We start from the raw sequence: 19,112 nt of genomic DNA, 5'->3' as shown, positions 1-19,112 counted from the left end.
AAGTGCTGGAATGCATCGTTACATTTGCTGAAAGGCCAGCAGTCCCATTTCACCACCTGGTCCTCAGCTGCCCCCTCAGAGCTCAACTCATCCAAGACAAGCAACAGCCATCTCCCCTTTCTGAATGAGGCCAAGGAAACCCCTTGTCGGATGCACAAGTGGAAGGAAATGGCTAATGTATAGGCTCGGGCTCGGGGGAACCCGTTTCTAGGAGGGGGGAAAACAGCACAGAGCTAGAACAAGTAAGTGTTTGTGTCGGGGCAGTGGGTGTCTGGCTGATGGAACACAGACAACACACTGAGGAGTTTGTGTGTGATCGAGGAAGATAGTGAGATATATAGACGCAGGGAGATCGTTACAGACACAGAAACCGAGATACAGAGAAAGGAGAGAGTATGCATTCATGATGAACATCCCCAGACTAATTTGAGTCAACTGGAGCATTTCAAAAACAGTTTGTCCTTATCTTTCGTCTGGCAACTATGGAGAGAGAGCAAAGAAAGACCAGTGTACCACATCTTTCCATTTTTGACATTTTTTTTAATGATTTAAAAACAAATACCCTGACCCTGGATATAGAAATGTACAGTAACCTGGATGAAAAAGTTTCAAAAACAATTCTTACATCGCAACTATTATAAAGACGTTGGTCATTTTCAGGCACTTGGAACCACATACAGTCTTTGTTTGTCATGCTACACAAGGAAGTATTTCTTTGGTCCTTTTTCCCTCCCAGTCAAGGTCAGCTGTAACCACAGACAGAACAAAAAAACGGCTTTCTTTCTTTCTGGTTTCGTAACAACTATTTACATTTCATTAAAGACCCAACACAAGCCTCCATCGGACAAGAAACAGAACTGGGAAAGTTCCTCCGTCACGTATCAACCCTTCATATTTTTCCATACACGTCCACATTGGTAATGAAACAACAACAGAATAAAAAGGTATAATTATAATGGCTCGAATGAGATTTTTTTTTTTTTTTTTTCTTACAGCAGTATTAATCAATATAACTTAGTGGAATGGTTTTCATATAAGATTTGGCAAAAAAAAAAGATACATTAGTTCCTTTTTGTCCACCATGGGCCTCAAACCAAAAAAAGTCCCATTGCTACAGAGGTACTGAGCACTCGAGTGAATGTTCAGCTTACATCAATGTAAAGATAAAACCGAAAGCTCTCATGACATCCTTAAGACTCATTTATGTCCCCTTTACATCAGATAATAGATACGTCCATCTAAAACTGTTACTGTAACTGCCCACATACTTCCATGCATCCTTTACATTGGCATAGATAGCAATACATCCAGTAAAGGTCAGCTCAGAGTCAACAGTTTTCATTACATTTGAATTACCACCATTGTTCTATGTCATGTCCTATGGTCGTCTCACATAAACTACTGGCTACACTGCCCCGCGATTTTCATAGGCACTGCTCTGTTCCATCCGGATCAGTTAGCTTGGTACATTTCATGTTTTTCCGCAAATCTCATTGTAGGAAGTTGGTAATCACCACGTAACATATCTGAAATTTCTTTCAAATTAACCCCCAATTACTACAATGATTATCTCAACATTTATTGAGAGCTACCCCAACATAATTTTATAATAATACTCTGCCATTTTCTAATAAGCAGTTGATAAATAGTTGGTATTTTCTTGAATTCATTCCCAGGACACTTCCAACTGGTTTCTGCTCAACTCCCCCTTGGCAAGCCAACAAACTGAAGTGAGGAGCTGCAGCTTCATTTCCACTAGTTTCTGTCCATCACCCTCTTAGCAGGCCACTAAATTGAAGTGAGCTGTTGCAGCTTACGTTCAAACTAGTTTCCTGTCAAACTTCTGCAGGTCTTTAAACTGAGCTACATTTTTTAACCATTTACATTCAATTTCTATCATTTAAGCAGATCAGTCCAACTTTGGAACAGTTTTCCAACATGTATTTTTTTATATATATTTAATTGCCTCCATAATCTGCTAATAACAACTTCAACAATACAACTTCAGAATCAAGTTACTAATTTCCCATTTTTAATTCCCAAGTTTAATTCCTTAATTGCCTTAACCCCGTAGTTGGAAATTAAGCTGCAACAACTCACTTCGATTTAGTTGAAGTTTGACAGAAACAAGTTGGAAATTAAAATGCCATGATCAGCAGATGTTATTATCAAATATCATTTTTAATCAATTTTGAGGTAAATATTGTGGTAATTCGGGGGTAATTTCAAAGAAATTTCAGATATGTTTCTTGGTACTTACCACCAACTTACATGACATTTCCAGACCTGTAAAATGAAGTGTAAGCTTTCAGAAAGCGAGCACATATATGGACAAAATGAACACAGAGTACAAACAGAGGGCTTCATCCGTATCCGTATCTAACGCTGAGCATAAATGAGCCTTAAAGTCATTGCTCAGCTGCAAGGCAGCCACGTTTGATAAGAGTTACATGTGGCCATGGGTGACTGCACTTGTGCCACATAGTAATTGCTGAAGTTGACGTCTCTGACATAGGGAGCGGGCTGGTAGTAGCAGGTGATGTTGGACAGAGCGGGGATAGCATTCTGTTCGGCCATTACGCGCAGCGCCAGAGCGGAAATAAGTGCCAGCGTCTGTCTGCGCTCATGGCCCATCAGACACACAGTACTCTCGTCCACCACCTGCCTCAGCGTCACCAGGTAATCGTAGCGCTTGTGCTCTATGCCCGCAAAGTGGTTCTGCAGATACGCCTCCAGTTTCCTCTGCTGCTCGCCAATGTCGGGGAAGTCGATGAAGAAGCGCGAGCACATGTAGCGCTGCATCTGTTTCATTTGAGACTCAGAGGAAGGCCGGAAGCCGCGCACCAGCAGGTGGCAGTACTTGAGCAGCCCGCCGCCCCGGATCTCTTCTGGGCTGCGGGTGGCGATAGTCCTGGAGTGAAGGTGCCCCAGAGCTTCCTCAAAGTCTCCATACATGCTCTCCCCCTGCACTGTAGGGTGGAAGGTCTCGGACATGGCGGTCTCCGAGCAGCGGTCGAAGAGCAGCAGCGAGTCCAGAGTGATCTGGAAGGAGTCGACGCTGAACTCAAACTGCCGTCTCAGGGAGTCCACAAACTTCAGCTCCACGTTCTTGCCGGTGTTGTTGGACAGAGAGATGAGGCTCCAGCGGTCTGTATCATTGCAAACTTTCACCAGTTTCTGCACGTACGCTTCCTTCAGGGCGAGGGCTGTGATTCGGTCCCTGCACACGCCTTCAGGTAAGAAGTCCACCAGGCAGTCCAGCACCACATCCTTCACCAGCCGGAAGGTTTTGTCGTCTGTGAGACTCAGGCCGAAAATCAGGTCCAGGTCTTTGTAGCCGAGGCCGTTGTCCTGGTGGAGCACGTGGCTGGCCGCTGAGCCGTTCAGCTTGACATCACGCACCACCACACCCCGCTCCTCCAGTCGAGCCCTGACCACCTGAAAAAAAAAAAAAAAAACTGAGTGATTGGTTTCCACAAAAAAATAATTTCACAGTATTTAGTCATCCATTTCTTGACTCCTTGATTTCTGAAGTAATCTGTATTAATATAAGAAATCAGTTTCCAGTCAAGAAAGCTGCAGAATCTGAGCATTTTTGCAATATTCAATTGCATGTGAATGCAGCAGCTACATGCAGAGTCAGGGAAAGCCAGTGGCAGATTCCTGAGGCAGGCAGACTTTCAGTTTCTTGCTTCAGAACACTTTGTCAACAAAGTGACTGCTTAGAGGCTGTCGTCACCCATTTAGAGGAGGTGTCGTTAACATAAACGATCCTGTAGCCTGAGGGTGACACTGCCCTGCATACTGTACAGTAGACCTCTAATGAGCTGAATGTCTGATTCTGTCTTATCTCTTCACATGTGGAGCACGAGCAATATCAAAGAGAGATAAACTGTGGAACACGACGAGTCGGTGCTTGTCCGCGGTAAGAGCCTCCACCGTTCAGCTGTGAACTTTTAAACTTGAGTTCATATTGAGAAAACCCTTCGCTGTCATATAAACACTGTTTGGCAGGAAAAGGCACACCATATTGCACTGCTGTGATGCTCAGGGAAACTGCTAGGCCTCAGACAGCTGAGATGTTTATGCTTCCTGTCTGTTGCATCACTCAAATGACAATAAGAGGAGAAAAAACAGCCAAACAAGGCCAGTTCTTAAGAAATCCAAAACACAGCTGTCTGTTATGAAAAAAAATAAAATACTCTCACTGTCCTCCTGTCGATCAGTAAATGTAGACAGACATCTATCCAGCCAGGTAATCCAATAACCTGAGATACTCACAGTGTCATAATGCAAGTTCTTAACTTGAAACAATGAAACCTCTTTTAATGGCGCTCTACTCCTTGACAGTTACAAAGAAGAAGAACTTCATGTGTTGATTTGTAATGTCAAATTAAGGCTTTTTCTTCCACCAGACATTGTTATTCCATTATATATAGATGTTGTTGTCAGCTTTTTAGCAATTAAGGCACTGACTAAAGCCAAGACAAACACAGAAGAGTAAAGGAACTAAGATGAGGATGGTATTTTTTATGTTGCAGTGTCTTTCCCCTCCCTTTGGCTTCAACTAATGCACTGCACAGTAATGTGCAGATGGAGATGCTGCATAGAAATAGTGGATGAATAAACTCGAACTTAAACCTGTGGCACGCCTCCCTACAAAAACAGAAAAACACAATTCTAATCGGTATTTAAGAAGCAACAAATAAACTCTAGTAATCCTGGAAGCAATTACTAAAAAAAGGGTGCAAGTAAAATGAAGGTCAGCACGATAGCATCAGCAAACTCTTGTTTATTTTGTCTACATGAACCAAATGCATTCAACTCACCTACTGTACCACTATAAGGGAGTGCCCTACATACCCTACTTTTAAGACTCATTGCAAACAACGACTCAAATGGCTTAAACCTGACCTGTGATCACTTTTAACTGGACATATTGTATAATGTCTTCTGTATATTGGTATGCTGTTAATGTAAATGTTACTGTTTTTTGTTACCTGTGGAGGGACTATGGATGTAACATGTTTACATTCTGTATGTTTATACCTATTATCATTCACTTGCTTTTTCATAATAAAATAAAAATAAATAAATATAAATATATAACTTAGTTTCACTGCAGTGGTTCTGTACCCCCCAGCCCCCTTACCCCCATGCTAGCCTTCTTCCCCCTACCTCCATTGTTTATGCTTAGCTAGGCTAACACATCAGAGTCCAGTCTTGCACTAAACACACAGACATGGAATCACTATCGATGTTTTCATCTCAAAATCAAGTTGTATCTTGTAATCTTAAATTGTATCTTATAAACTTAAGGTTAGGATACAAAAGCAACATATTTCAAGTCAAACAGAAAAGAAACAAGGCATCACATCACTCCACAATCCAATGAGAAATGGGGTTTCACTGGACAACACTTAAGAGAAGTGGATCCAACGAGGGAAACCCACAGCACTATTTGCTCTGACCTCACACTTAAACAGTTGGTCCGAGTTAACAGCATGCCATAATCTGCCTGTCTGAGGGTCCCGAATGGAACGCATGAGGAAACAACGCTCTGCCACCCCCACCACCTCCGTCCTTCAGCACTCGTAAAACAGGCCAGTACATTTCCCACATGACGCACCAGCACCTGGTGAGCCGAGCGAAAGGGAGACACTTCCGCCGACGTTTTGAGAAAAAAAAAGCCTTGTAAAAAGAGCCGCAAACACACCAGACTGTCTGGTGTTGACAACGCCTTGGCGACACATAACAGTCTCTCCACTTTCCTTCTCCAGTCTCAATCGTTTCCTTGAGTATTTCATTTAAGCTGCGGCCTGAATGTGTTTTTATTACGGCAGTTTGAAATGACCCAGCCGTTTACCAGCCCATAGTCCCCTGGACGCCAATGAGAGCTCCGGGCAGTGATTCAGATGATCCCTCTGCTAAGGAAATGGCGACAGCAAGTGAGGAGTTACGAGTCCCTGACCTTCGCATTTACTCCAAAACTAACCCAGCCAGTCAGTCGTGCAGTAGCTTGGCAGGCAGCGGGGGGATGATGATGATGATGATGGTTTTTCCTCTGATTTGAAAAGCTTCCTTGAATTTCCTATGCAGGGGTGGTCATTTCACCTGTATGCTCAGACCAGAGTGAGTCACAGGCTGAAACGTGATGCTACTACACCCCTGTGAGATGGATGTTTTCAATGAAGGATTTGTTCATCTGCTTCAAGGGTTCAAAGACATCTTAATGTCTTGTGATAGGATTTTATCCAAGGAACCCATCTGAGGAGACTTTTGTTGCATTAGATTTTTGTGCCAGCCATGTAAAATAAAACTGGTGAGAGTGGAAGCTGTGGTTAGTCATCCTCATATGTCTTGTAACTGTGATTTAATAGTGGAATCAAGTTATTCCCCATCTTGATGGGTGCACCTGCAACCAGCAGGTTGTAGGGGCACCAATGGAGGGCCTGGACACAAGTATTTTACATAATTTATGTATTCAGGTAAGAGCTAATTTTATTTTTTGTGAAATGCACAACAGGAAGGTCTAAATAATGTTTGAAAGGAGAGTACTGAATTATTATATATTCTTCTTATTTTCTCGTTGGTCTAAAAGTAGTCAAGAATACATATATATACACACACACACACACACAAACATCTGCATACTGTATGTAAAAAAAAAAAGTGGTGTCACTCAGAAGCTAAGTTGCATTGTGGGTAATGTAGGTCCATGTAGTCCAATGATCCAGCATTGCACTCCTGTAACACTGTTGGTCTCATTATGGACAGTTTAAAAACAAAGGATCAAAATCAATACAACAACCCAGACTTTTTTGCATTTGTAGTGTTCTTCTTCCTTCTCAAAACCTGGCGCCTACATTATCCACAATGCAACTGAGTGACATCAATGCGGGCAATTTATCAGATTACACACAGCTTCCACTTCCACAAGACATTTAACTACTTTTTTCCACATATGCAGAAGTACTCCACAAGACCTGTAAAACATAATGTGTAAATTGGTGGAGTTACCCTTTAAGTATAGTAAGTAAACTCATCCCAGGTTGCTAAAAGATCAAAAATCCAGGAAATGTAACTTTATTGGTGTTCTCAATGGAGTGCTGCAGGGACCATGTATTTTTGTCGGCTAACCCGGACCATCATGGGCACATGACTTCAACATAGTAATAGTTTGCAACTAAAGCCTGCCTGTAAAGACGGACTAGTGAGTAGTCCCGACAACCTCTGTAGTTTCATATAGCCACTTGTTAGCAACCACCTATTTTAAGACAAATAAATGTTTTTTTTTAATTCAAACATGAGGAATACAGATATACTCCATGTCCTCGAACAAAATGTGGAAATATCTTAAGCTTGTGTCAACTACAGACCTTCTTTAAAGGTGCACTATGTTGTTTTGGGGAGAAATTATAACCAGAAGAGAAAGAAACAAACTGAGAACAGCTTGTTTATTCAGTCATGGATAGATTTTTTTTTTTTGTCAGGTTTGTCTCATTACCTCATTAATATTGTAAATATTTAAATTCTGAGTCTGACTTTCTTCTCCAAAACTACATAAAGCCCCTTTAAGGCATTTAAAGGAACTGGAAGTGCAGGAATGCAAACTCATTTCCTTGTTTTCAGATAGCCACTAGAGGCACATAGGAAGTGAAGTCAAGTTTTGTTTCGAAGTGGATTTAAAAGCCCGCCAGAACTCTAAATTCATCAACAGAAAAACCAGACGAAAAGGTCCTTTCAGCACTGCCCACACTGTTTGATCTGTGAGAAAAACTGAAAGCAAAACGCCAAATACAAATCATTACTGAACAGTCCATCCAGAAGTGAATGGTTTTCATCCTCTAGGGAGCACTGGGAGCATGTGGTGTCTTCATGTTGCTCCTTCTCAACAATGGCCCAGTGAGGAGTTGGTTTACAGTGTGGCGGAGGCCACAGTGGAGTCAGGCGACTGGTCTTCACTTACCACAGTGATACGTTGTCAAGCCTGACCCACAAGCCCAGTGTTATTACAGGCACTAATCCACTCCTCACAATCGGCTTCAAAGCCAGATCACTTTCTACCATGCGGGAAAGTGAAGTACTACTTCCAGTTTGAAAAAAAATAAATAAAACCCCATGATTAAAGCAGTGACGAGACTTATCTCATGTGCTCTAGACACAACAATTTAGTTTATATACGATAGCCTGAAGGGCTGGAATCAGACTCCATACCTCCGCCTCCACACAGAAAACCACTCAACGAATGATGTAAGCTGTGGCACACACACCAGATATCTGTGTTTATCATCATGTGGTATGATGCTACCACACATGTGCACAGAGCCTCTGTAGATATAGAGGCCTTCTGACTCTGACTGTGGGCTGATAACCGTCAACATTAAATGAAACTGAGAGCACAGAGGTGTAAGTAACAGTAAAAGTTTTCCTCCCATGGCACACTCACAACCAGACCACAAACAGATGTTATTTAAATGTGGCGCTCAGACAAGCCGACCATTGACAGGGGCCCCTCTGACTCTTCGGGAGTGTGATCCGTTGGTCACCTTACCCAGTCTGTGACGACAGCAACCGGCTGCCAAATCATCTCTATCTGTCTCAGGTAGCTGAGACTCTGCGTAGGCTAAAAATAAATGACATTCAACGGAGCAGACTGGTGGTTTCGCATGTTGCAGCCCATTTACCATGAATCACTGATACCTCACATTACTGTCAGCCATTTTCCAAAACATATCATAGTGGTTTAGATCTGAATGTGTTTTTCCTTTCTCCCAGGCAGCCACTGGTTTCCATTCATGTCCATATGGTATGAAAATCAACTTGCAGGGACTTGAAACTGGCTCGACTCGTAGTCCATGACAGGGAACATGACTTCTGCTTTTGTTTTTGTCAAATTAAGCGTGTCGCTGCGAGGTGATGCCGCGCAGACTTCGAATCAAAGATACTTACAGTAGATTTTGGCTATGCGAACAAAAGTGTATCTTATTTCTCAAAGAAAATGTGCTATAACATAAAAAAATAGACGTTATGGTTCTTTTTCATATTAGCATAGGCAGCTCATATTAAAATAAGTTCATTTCCACTGCCTTTCTAATGTCGCTGGTGGCTTTTTTGTTTTTGCTTAGACATTAGCAAGTATTTGCACTGCTATCTAAAGCTAAAAAGACTCAGGGATATACAAAAAAACAAGTCTGGATTACTCAAATAATTATCTTTGCACTTCAGCTAATCCAACATGCTAACACTCAGACACTGGAGACAGAGGGAAACCCTCGGTGCCTCTCATCAGACGTTGGGTAAGCAATGGTCTAACTTTTCCAGAAGCTGGTCTTTCTCCAAAAGCACTCATGGAAAGAAAAATGTTTGGGGTCCCTGTTGTCTCCAGGATTGTGTAATGAAGGAAAGACTCTGGTGGGGATGGTGGGTGGAGATGGTCGGGGCCTCCTTGATTATAGAGGCCCTTGAAATGCTGTGTCTGTGAGGGTCTCTCTTCCCCACAGGATCACCACAGAAAATATGAATCACTCGAGTGAAACATGAACCCGGATTACAGGCGAAAGGCATTTAAATAATTTGCAGGAAAATTACAACCCAGGCAATTCCCCATATGCTTCATGCCTAGTAAATATACCGTGGCTCGGTCATTATCTCTGTTAGAGCAGCGAGGGAGCAGGCGCATTAGTGAGCTAGTGGAAAACTGCAGTCACAGTGTTAGATCATCCCGACTCCTGTGTCAGTGTGAAGAGGACGAGTGATCAGATGTCTTTTTTTGAGCGTAATCGGCGACGCCACAGATCCTTAGCACTGCGCATGTGTTTCGTAACAGCGGTGGCAATCTGTGTGTCAACACAGGGGAGACAGCAGAGAGGACTTTGTGAGGTTCAGGTTGCTCTGAGTTATTTCTATCCACACTGTGAGAGCAACAAGTGAATTTGCTCAGGATTTTTGAATTGTCCACTGAAACGTTCATGCCGAGACATAACTTCAAAATGTATTCAAAAAAAAAAAAATGTCAAGAAATGAGCGTCTGGTCCAAAAGAATGACAGCAGGCTACATATAATCAGCTGATTATTAACATGTTGGAAATTAACCGGCCTGAGAAACACATTTACATCAGTATTTCCATGCTTGCAGTGTTGTCAGTGTGTATTTGTGTGTATTTGCATGTGTGTACTGGGGGGTAGACGCAAACATATTCAACCTGGTCAGCAGCTCCCTCTCCTCCTGTCCCTTCTTTAAGGGTTATTTGCAACTTTTAAAATTGAAATGACCTGCTTGTGATTTGCAGGCACAGCTGAGTGAGACCACAGAAACTATACAGTATTAAAACCCACTGAAGTAGACTTAAATAATGAGTTATGCATGATGATTAAAACTAAATCAAGTTACATGATTTCTTGCAACAACAACAAAAAAAGCACATTTTCTGCTCATATTGATTTGTGTATCCGTTCCTCCATCTTTAATACCACATGCGCTCCCGCAGACTTTATTTGATCGTGACATTACAGACAGCTGGACGGAGCGGGGCTCTCACCTGGACGATCTGTCGGGGCTGCACGGACAGCGTGGGGAAGTTTCCGCGGCCGTGGATGGGGACGCTCTCTCCCAGGATGGAGTCCAAACGCCGCACCTGATCCCAAGACAGCACGCTGACCCGCCGACTCTGCTCCGAGGCATCACCGGAGGACATGACGACCGGACTGAGCGCGATGTCCACAAAGTGTGTAGGCTGTGATGAGAGCAGCAGCGGCGGCGCAGCGCAATCCCCACACACACAGGAGCCCCGCTGGAGTTTGGATGACTGTGGATGAAACAATTCAGACAGCGTCTCCTCTTCTGAGACAAGTTTTAGAAAAACCTCCTCAAAGCAATAAAGTAATGAGAAAATGCTGAAGAATAACGGACATCTCCAAAGGCAGAAACCTCCAGTCCTGAGTCTGTGTGTGTCTGTGTGTGTCTGTGTGACTCTGTGCTCAGATTAGAGCCGCCTCTGGACCCACACCGGGTTTTTACCGAGCAGGGATTAACAGCAGCCTCCCTATTGGCTGGCCTGAGATTTATGAACACTACAATATACAGAAGACTAGCCTACACACACACACACATGCACACACACATACACACACGCACACACCTACTTCCCATGCGTCAGATGGCAGGTTCAAGGACTGTAGGAAATATGGTAATTACTAGTTAAGCGCAATTAGAGGACGCAGTTCTCTGGGACTGGGCACGTTTGGCTCCAATACTGTGTCCCTGTTGCACTCCAGACCTGCTCTGTGTTTGAAGTATGTCGCACACACGCGGAAACTTACTAAATTAATGTTTTTATGTTTTAAAAATCATTTTTAGCTGAGGCACTATAAAGAAATGTACAATATAATACGACTGTTGTGGCAAAAATGGAGGAGCATGATAAATGAATAACACCTTGGAAAATAATGTGTTTTTAAATTTGCTACAACAGTTAAAGGAGCTCAATGTAACATTGTGTTGCAATTTACACGTGTCATCACTTTTTTATAGGCCAAATGTGAGCAGATTGTAAAGTGACGTGAAAAATGAGACCTTCCCCCATCGCTCTCGGGCGCCTCTAGCCTGTAGACAATTAATTTAAGTTTTTAGTGCTCCTGGACCGTTGATTTCTTTGTGAAGGACTCGGAATAATTGTAAAAACAGATGTTGAGATATTTGACTGGATAAGAACAAGACTGACCTGTTGGTATAACTGGACAAAGGTCATGGGTGGACTGAATTTTTTAAGGAAACTTGAATGTCTGCACAAAATTTCATGGCAATCCATCCAGCCAACATCCCACAGTCCAAAGGATGTGACTTTATGTATGTTCTCGAGCACCTCTCTCAGCAGCTTACGTTAGTTTGGAGAAGGAGTCCGCTACCATAAACAAAGAATAGAATAGAATAGAATAGATATACTTTATTGATCCCAAGCTGGGAAAATAAGGTAAAAATAAAGGACGGGAGTCTCCACAATTTGATTGTTGCTAACTTTGGATTGTTTCATGGGGATATCAGCTTCAAACCAGTGAGGAGAGTGCAGACAAAAATGCAGACACAGAAATCTCTAATGATGTGACAAAAGCTGTGCCATCTTTGGCCAAAAAAAAAAAATGTATGTTAATGTAGGACCTCATCACTGTAGCTAGTACAGAGCTAAATGAGGAAATGCAATATTTTTAGGGCCTTTATAATGTTACGAAATCAGTGAGATTGTTTTCCCAAAAACGACCATCAGTCCTTTCAGCAAGTGCCATAAAACATCTAGGAGTCTATGTGGATGAATGGGTCAACAAATGTTCCATAAACCATGTTTTTACTATTATCAGGTACTTATTTGAACTAAAACCAGGATCTTGCCCTTCAACCTAACGACCCATAGCCCTGTCACATTCTTAAAGGGAATTACTGTTCAACAGTGATTGTGTAACAGCTTTGTAAAGGCACAGACAATTATGTCGTAAGATCCGAACAGCTCACGTGTGTCGCTCTACAGGGCATGGACAGATGAGGTGTTTTGTTGTTTGAGTGGGACGACTTGTTGTTTGATGAAGTTCAGGCCGAAAGTTAGTTTCTGATCGGAGTTGTCAGAGGAATGAATGTAAAGACAGATGTTGAAATGTTCACCTGCTGGTAAAACTGGACAAAGGTCATGGGGAGATTTGTTTTCAAGGAACCTTGAATGTCTGCACAAAATGTCACGGCGATCCAAAACAGGGTACTGACAAAGTAAAGCTCATTCATTTGGAAAGTGTTTTGCACGTGATGTGATTGGAAAAGAACAAGATCTTTCATGGTGCTGTATATTTCCGTCCAGCCATCCAGGGAATTATGAGAAACTCTTCAGAGTAAAACAATCCAATCAGGTGTTTTTCCATAAGGGGATCAATAGCTTCCATCTACCATGGTTACATTAGACTACAAAATCTCAGGGGAAAAAGAAAGACCTTTTGAAGGCCTAATTGGTGTCAGGCAAGTCAGTTTTTCATCTGAAGAGGAAAAAACATGTAATTCACATAATGATACTGTAACATACGAGAAAAGGTCAGAACGGCAACTCATTAATCCCTGGATGTTGTGGTCAACCAACAGACCTGTTGTACAAAGATCTCAGAACATTCTAGATCATTTTCGACCGCTGTGGAATGAGACTGAATCAGATGTCGGGCCGATCACATGATACCTCGTCATCATGGCTCATTGTTCAATCTAAGAAGAGTGAAGAACAGTTTGTGTCTTTTATAAATGTCAATGAAGCGAGATGGACAGTCACAGAGGCCCTTGTAAGCACAGTGGAAGTATTCAAAACGTCAATTATTTGCATGTTATGTGCATATTACAAATACGCTGTCTCACGCATCAGTGACTCCGCTGTTATTCCTGAATTGTGTGGTTGATGGAAATCAGCACCCGTCCTTGTGCTAAAAATAAAGCCAAAGCATAATTGAGGAGATACAGGGTCGCTTCTGTGTCACACCCACACCTTCCACAAACAGTTTTATTTTACAGCCCCGGGGACTGAGCACAAGGTGTGTGGCACATTAAGATGCATTGGCAAATGTGTCTGGAGACTTTTTGTTGTTTCTTTGCTCAAATGATACTCCATAACCTTTAAAGATTTGTCAGTGCAATGACTACAGACATTGCTTTGTGTACATGTTAAACTTTACATACCAACATATTTGTGTGCCAGCTGCTTATTTACCTGATATCGCCTCAGTTTCTCAGTTTGACCACCCTTGCAGTTTGCATTAAAAACAGCTGAGCACTTTTTTATATAAAAATAAATGATTTTATTACTTTAGTTACAATTACAGTAACTGTGTGAATCTTGACCGACACCTTATCCAACCTCTGCCAGTGAAAGTGAAACCTGACCACCTGAACATGTTTAAGAAATCAAAAGTCAGAAAACCTCTGACATTTGACAGACAATACAGCCTGACATATTTACCTCGCAATATGTTGTACATATATCTTGACAAGGACGGTAAACTCCACTCTGTCTACAGAATAAAAAATGATATCAAGCCACCATCAAACTCCCAGAATGAAAGCCTACAAGCTGAGAAGCAATACACCATTTTCATACAGCATCCACTGACATCACGCACAAGGTGGGAAGCTCAACTGTGGTACTGGAGTGTATTATTTCAGCACTTTCTGATTGGTCAGCAACCAAAAAGACAATGGACAGTAAAAATCCAGAGCGATACTTAAATTATGGACAAGACTTTCATCACATACTGTCACTTAACCAGAACCAGCCTTTTAATGGTAACAGGATGCTAATCCTCTTTCTCAGGCCTTTTAATATGGCGTATCATTCATTCATGAAGACCTAGGTTAGTAACTTTATTGAGTGGACACTGCTAACACTATTATTATTGCTTATCCCACTTAGCTAACACCTGTAAAGCCTTGAAAGTGCCACCGTTGCGTCAGTTATAATGATACTTTGTTATTATGCTAGTTCTGACCAGCACCAGAAGTTAAATTAACATGTTAACATATACTGGATATCTGGAAGTGATCGTAAACAGACATTGTGATTTAGTCTATGTCTGAATACATGTTGTTGCTGTGGTTGCCTATAAATATACCAAATTACCTCAAATTACACCTGACACCCTAAACGCATCACAACACTGAGCCAAGAGTGGCCAAAATGTATGAGGTGGCAACTTAGCTGTTATCAACCAAACTCAGAAATAAGTTGTGCCATTGTCATAAAAGGAGCATCGCTTTGTTACTACAGTATATTATACGATAGTTTGTATTCTTCATATGAAACCAGGGTTCACGGCCGTGACAACACCCTGTTGAACATCATTAAGCACCTCGTGTGTGTGTTATGTCAGATGCAGATTCTTCTGCTCTATTGTGTACACTTTGTGTTTCAGCAGCTTAACAACAGCATCAATAGTGTCTGCACGCCTAAAGAGGCGAACACGTCACTCTTATATAACTCCATAGGCTCTGGTCTGCCTCTTCTTTTCCACTTGCAGTGACTACAGTCACTTTTCCCCCTGGAAGGAAAGAATGTGTTAATGTCTCACACACACAGATCTCACACACACACACTTCCTGGACTATAGTACAATAATGGCGTTGACAGGTTAAACAGTGACATTTCAAGCTCGCCTTTTGTGAAATGTGATAAATGCAAATTGCAGCAGATCTATTTATCTTGTCAGACAGATTCCAGCTTTTTGCACCATGACATTCAGTTAGATTTGGCACATAACATTTATATTAGCAATTTCATTTCCACTGGCCTGACAATCATAATTTAGCCTTATTAATAAAACAACCATCATTTGGAGTCCATTAGCAGGATAATACAGAACAGTGTAACCCATGGTTTAATCACAGAGACGTCTCACTCAGATGTTTTAGTGGGTGCATGTCACGCATATCTGGTTCTGCTTTGAAAATGATGGGGAAGTGTCGGAGAGACATCCATTTTTCACCCAGCTGTCACAGCTTTTGTGTTCCTGAGGCACTCATCTGTGTCGGTCTGTGTCACTCAAATGACCCATGCTGTTTACATTCACTACCTCTCTTACATAACAGCCTGCGTTGTTTATGTCAGCATGAACACTATAGGGAGGCCCTGCTAATGTGATCACCATAGTAAATATAGCATTTACTCCAGCTGCTGTTCCGGGAAAATGTATGTATGCTACATTTGTGACATATAACCTCCTACTTTGTGGCTATACAGCCGAGCTAAATCAGCCTTGTGTCATAACATTGAAGGGGATGATTATGAGGATGCACGTAGTGCTTCAAGCATGATGGGAAACTATCCAGGCTGAAAACATGTTTGTGATAGTGGTTCGTTGAAGAAGAATACTTTTTGATACAGCAATCGAGAACATTTTCTCCTCATACCTGAATGACAGACCGGGTAGATTGCCAGTGACTTCCAGAACAAAAAATATCACCATTACCAAAACAACATGACATTTGCAGCGTACCAGCCACAGGTGTTGCGGACCTTCATCATATGCTTGCTGTGTGGTTAAGTGTAAGCGAGAAAACTTCTTGTTAGGTTTAAGAAAACATTGTGGTTTGTGTTAAAATAATAAGGTTACTGATGTTACTTCAGTTACGAACGTACCTTGGTACACTTTCACTGCTTCCAACGTGTTGTTTTAAGTTGGACGGACAAAGCTAGCAACTAGCTGGTAAAGAAATTTGAGTGTCTAGCTCTCCTTCTCAGGAGTTGGTGGAGACCAAAACAGAGCTAAAAAAGAAAGAATGTATATTGGACTTACTTTTCGCTAAATGGTGAGAAACACAAGTCCAAACGAATGCTAATGTTGCTCCGTATCTGCTGGTTGAGTAAACAGGAACGTGTTTGCTAACAAGTAAGCCATATGAACTGATATAGACCTCATTTGAACTGCATTTCTGTAGCGCTTACACACAGTCATGTGTCGAAAAATAGTTTTCACTGGTGCCGAGGTGCCACAAACAATAAGTTATTGCAGGTTTAATGGATTCAAATCTGGATTAGAGCAAAACTACCCACCCAGCCCCCTGCTCTCAGTTACATTATACAGTCATAAAAGTCACTGCAAGTTTATTTTTATATACTTGAGGGGAAATGGTGGGGAATCAAACTAAAAACATGTGATTTGCTTAAAAAACCATTAGCATTAATATGTTGTATATACTATTTGTAGTTAATGGGCTAAAACATGCAAAACCACCAGCGTATTACTTTAAAATGAACCAACCATAACTCTTCAGAACTGCTACAATGACTACTTTAATCTACCACAGAGTTGGTTTTGGTGCAAACCCTCTTATCTGACATTAAATATAAGGTGCCCGACTTAAATTTAACTCAAAGTACTCCTTAATATCGTCAGTTGTAATAAATAAGTGGGGATCTATGCAACAGTGGACCTGGAGAAAACTTAATGAGGAAACCAAATGGCTGCCATGCTCCATTACCGTGTTAAACCATGTGTTTTTATAGCCTATTTAACATCAGAAATCATATCACAACCAAGTATTACATAGTTGGTTCTTCCATTACTTAAAAGTGAGTGAGACATTCTTTGTGTCAGAAAGGAAAAGGAGCTCTGTTCACCGCTCTGACACCAATGTTAAGACCCGATAGATATCTAATTTTGACCATCTAAAGGAATGCCTTTGCTACACCTCCCAGGTTTGAGACAATACAGTACGCACGTGTGACGTTCAGTGGGCGGTCATCAGAGCACGGGTGCATCATGTTTCTGCTAAGGTGTTCCTTGTTTTCTAAAGGTCTTTTGTTGCCTTTCATTAATCCTGACTTAAGAGAGACAAAGAGAGTCAGTTTCTGGAGTCAATGTCTGACCTGGCAGCATTCCCCCACGTTTTTTGTTTTTTTCTTAAATATAAAACATGTTGCATTTTACAGTAAGAGTATTACAATTCAATTATTGTTACAATATTATGTGCGTGCTGTTATTAGACCCCTTTTTTATTTTATTCAATGTGGTTAGACCTGTACCTCTAACAGATACTTACAATCAATGTGTTTTCTAATTTAAGATTGGCTTGAGGAACAGTTCAAGCTGCCAGCTTGTATTGTTCCAAAAGGAAGGACCAACATTTGGCAGCTAATTATCTAATCAGGTCTTCCAGTTCCGGTCAGAGACGTCAGGCAACTACATGTAGGTATAGCACATATTTTGTTTTGGCGTTGTACAGTAAATGAAACTAGGTTAGAACAGGTTGCGATGAACGTTTTTTCCGAGAATAAAATGAAAGTTATCATTCCAGTTAGATCGAAGGGAGGGAGAAGCAAGAAGTTTCTTTTGAGCACCAAACAGACATCCCAATCGCCTGAATAAATGTTGACGATGTATGTTGTTGCAAACCATGGATATGTTGAAATTTTCAATTTTATGCTGTGACAACGCTGTGCTTTTGGTCTGGTTAGGTTTAGGCACAAAAACCACTTGGTTAGGGTTAGGGAAAGATCATGTTTTGATTTAAAATACCGTCACCACAAACACAGCTGGAAAATGTCCTGACGTCTCGTTAAGAACATTGAGTGATTCAGTGCTAACAAATGTTGAAATGCAGTCTGGAGCAGTGGTCTCTTACTTGGTACCTGTATTGCCACCACCAACCCGACCACCTCATAACATGAAAGTCAGCTCATATACATGTAATGTGAACGTGATATGACATATTTGTAGAAATGTTGATATGATACATATAACACATACACATTTGAACATATCCATGGATAAAACATAAAAAGCTGAAAATTTATTCTGGCTACCAGGCTTCACAATAAGTGTGTTTTAATTTAGGGTTGGCTTTAGAAACAGTCGGTGGTGTCAGAACATGGTGTCCTACCAGACCAACCTGTTCCTAAAGGAAGTTGTTACATAAAACATGGTATTTATGTCTTCCTGGTTCCTGAAAGTAAAGCACGTGTTTTGTTTTGGCGTTTTACAGTAAATGGAACCAGATCAGAACAGGTTGTGGGTTACTGTTTGGCCAAGGATAAAATGAAAGTTGTAATTCCAGTTAAATCGAATGGGAGGGAGATGTTTTATCTTAAGCACTAAATAGAAGGCTTGCCAGCTACGATCAATCTAACGCTTGCTGTGAACTAATTGGTTCTACTTTATTACATCCAAATCAGATTAAATACCACCAAACATACTGTAGGTGAGATGAAGCCCTTCGTAGAATCTTGTCACTCAAACATCACACGTAGTATGAAAAGTAACATAAAGTGACACGGTCACATTCTAACATGCACAAATTAATGAATGCAAATTTATTTTGGACATGTGAAAACAAAACAAAAAGTTCAATTAGTTCGACAAATATATACATATAAAGACATATAAAGCATGTCACAAAGTATATTCCAAGCATTGACATGCCTGAAAAGGAGTAGGAAGAAGTATACAATTATTTAATCCTGCCCCTTCTCCACAACTCAGTAATTAATCATAATCAATTTACTTCCATTACAAAGTCCAGTATAAAATCACATTAATTGAAAAAGGACCAACACACACACAGAGTGGCTTTTACTTGGAATTCACACCACATGATCGGA

The 19,112-nt window shown here is 41.3% G+C and overlaps 1 protein-coding gene across 1 annotated transcript; it reads right to left on the bottom strand.

The window, feature by feature from the left end:
• Window positions 1-519: 519 nt before the first annotated feature.
• tent5bb (terminal nucleotidyltransferase 5Bb) lies at window positions 520-10,973 on the bottom strand. The gene is made up of 2 exons (XM_084380259.1): window positions 10,542-10,973; window positions 520-3,438 (listed from the first exon to the last, which is right to left on the bottom strand). Exons 1-2 carry the CDS (start codon window positions 10,695-10,697, stop codon window positions 2,416-2,418), a joined length of 1,179 nt encoding a protein of 392 aa, XP_084236385.1. The 5' UTR covers window positions 10,698-10,973; the 3' UTR covers window positions 520-2,415.
• Window positions 10,974-19,112: the final 8,139 nt, after the last annotated feature.

The sequence above is a fragment of the Pagrus pagrus genome (genome assembly GCF_965226575.1).
Source record: "Pagrus pagrus genome assembly, chromosome: 17".
NCBI lineage: Eukaryota > Metazoa > Chordata > Actinopteri > Spariformes > Sparidae > Pagrus > Pagrus pagrus.
Note: the sequence above shows the minus strand (reverse complement) of the source record. Positions and strands in the feature narration are given on the sequence as shown.

What these genes read in the sequence shown, in the direction of transcription:
- tent5bb (XM_084380259.1), bottom strand. Translation starts at nt 10,697, where the DNA reads ATGTCCTCCGGTGATGCCTCGGAGCAGAGTCGGCGGGTCAGCGTGCTG. An exon ending in AGCCCCGACAGATCGTCCAG is followed by an intron (nt 3,439 to 10,541) that starts GTGAGAGCCCCG and finishes TTTTTTTTTCAG; the next exon opens with GTGGTCAGGGCTCGACTGGA.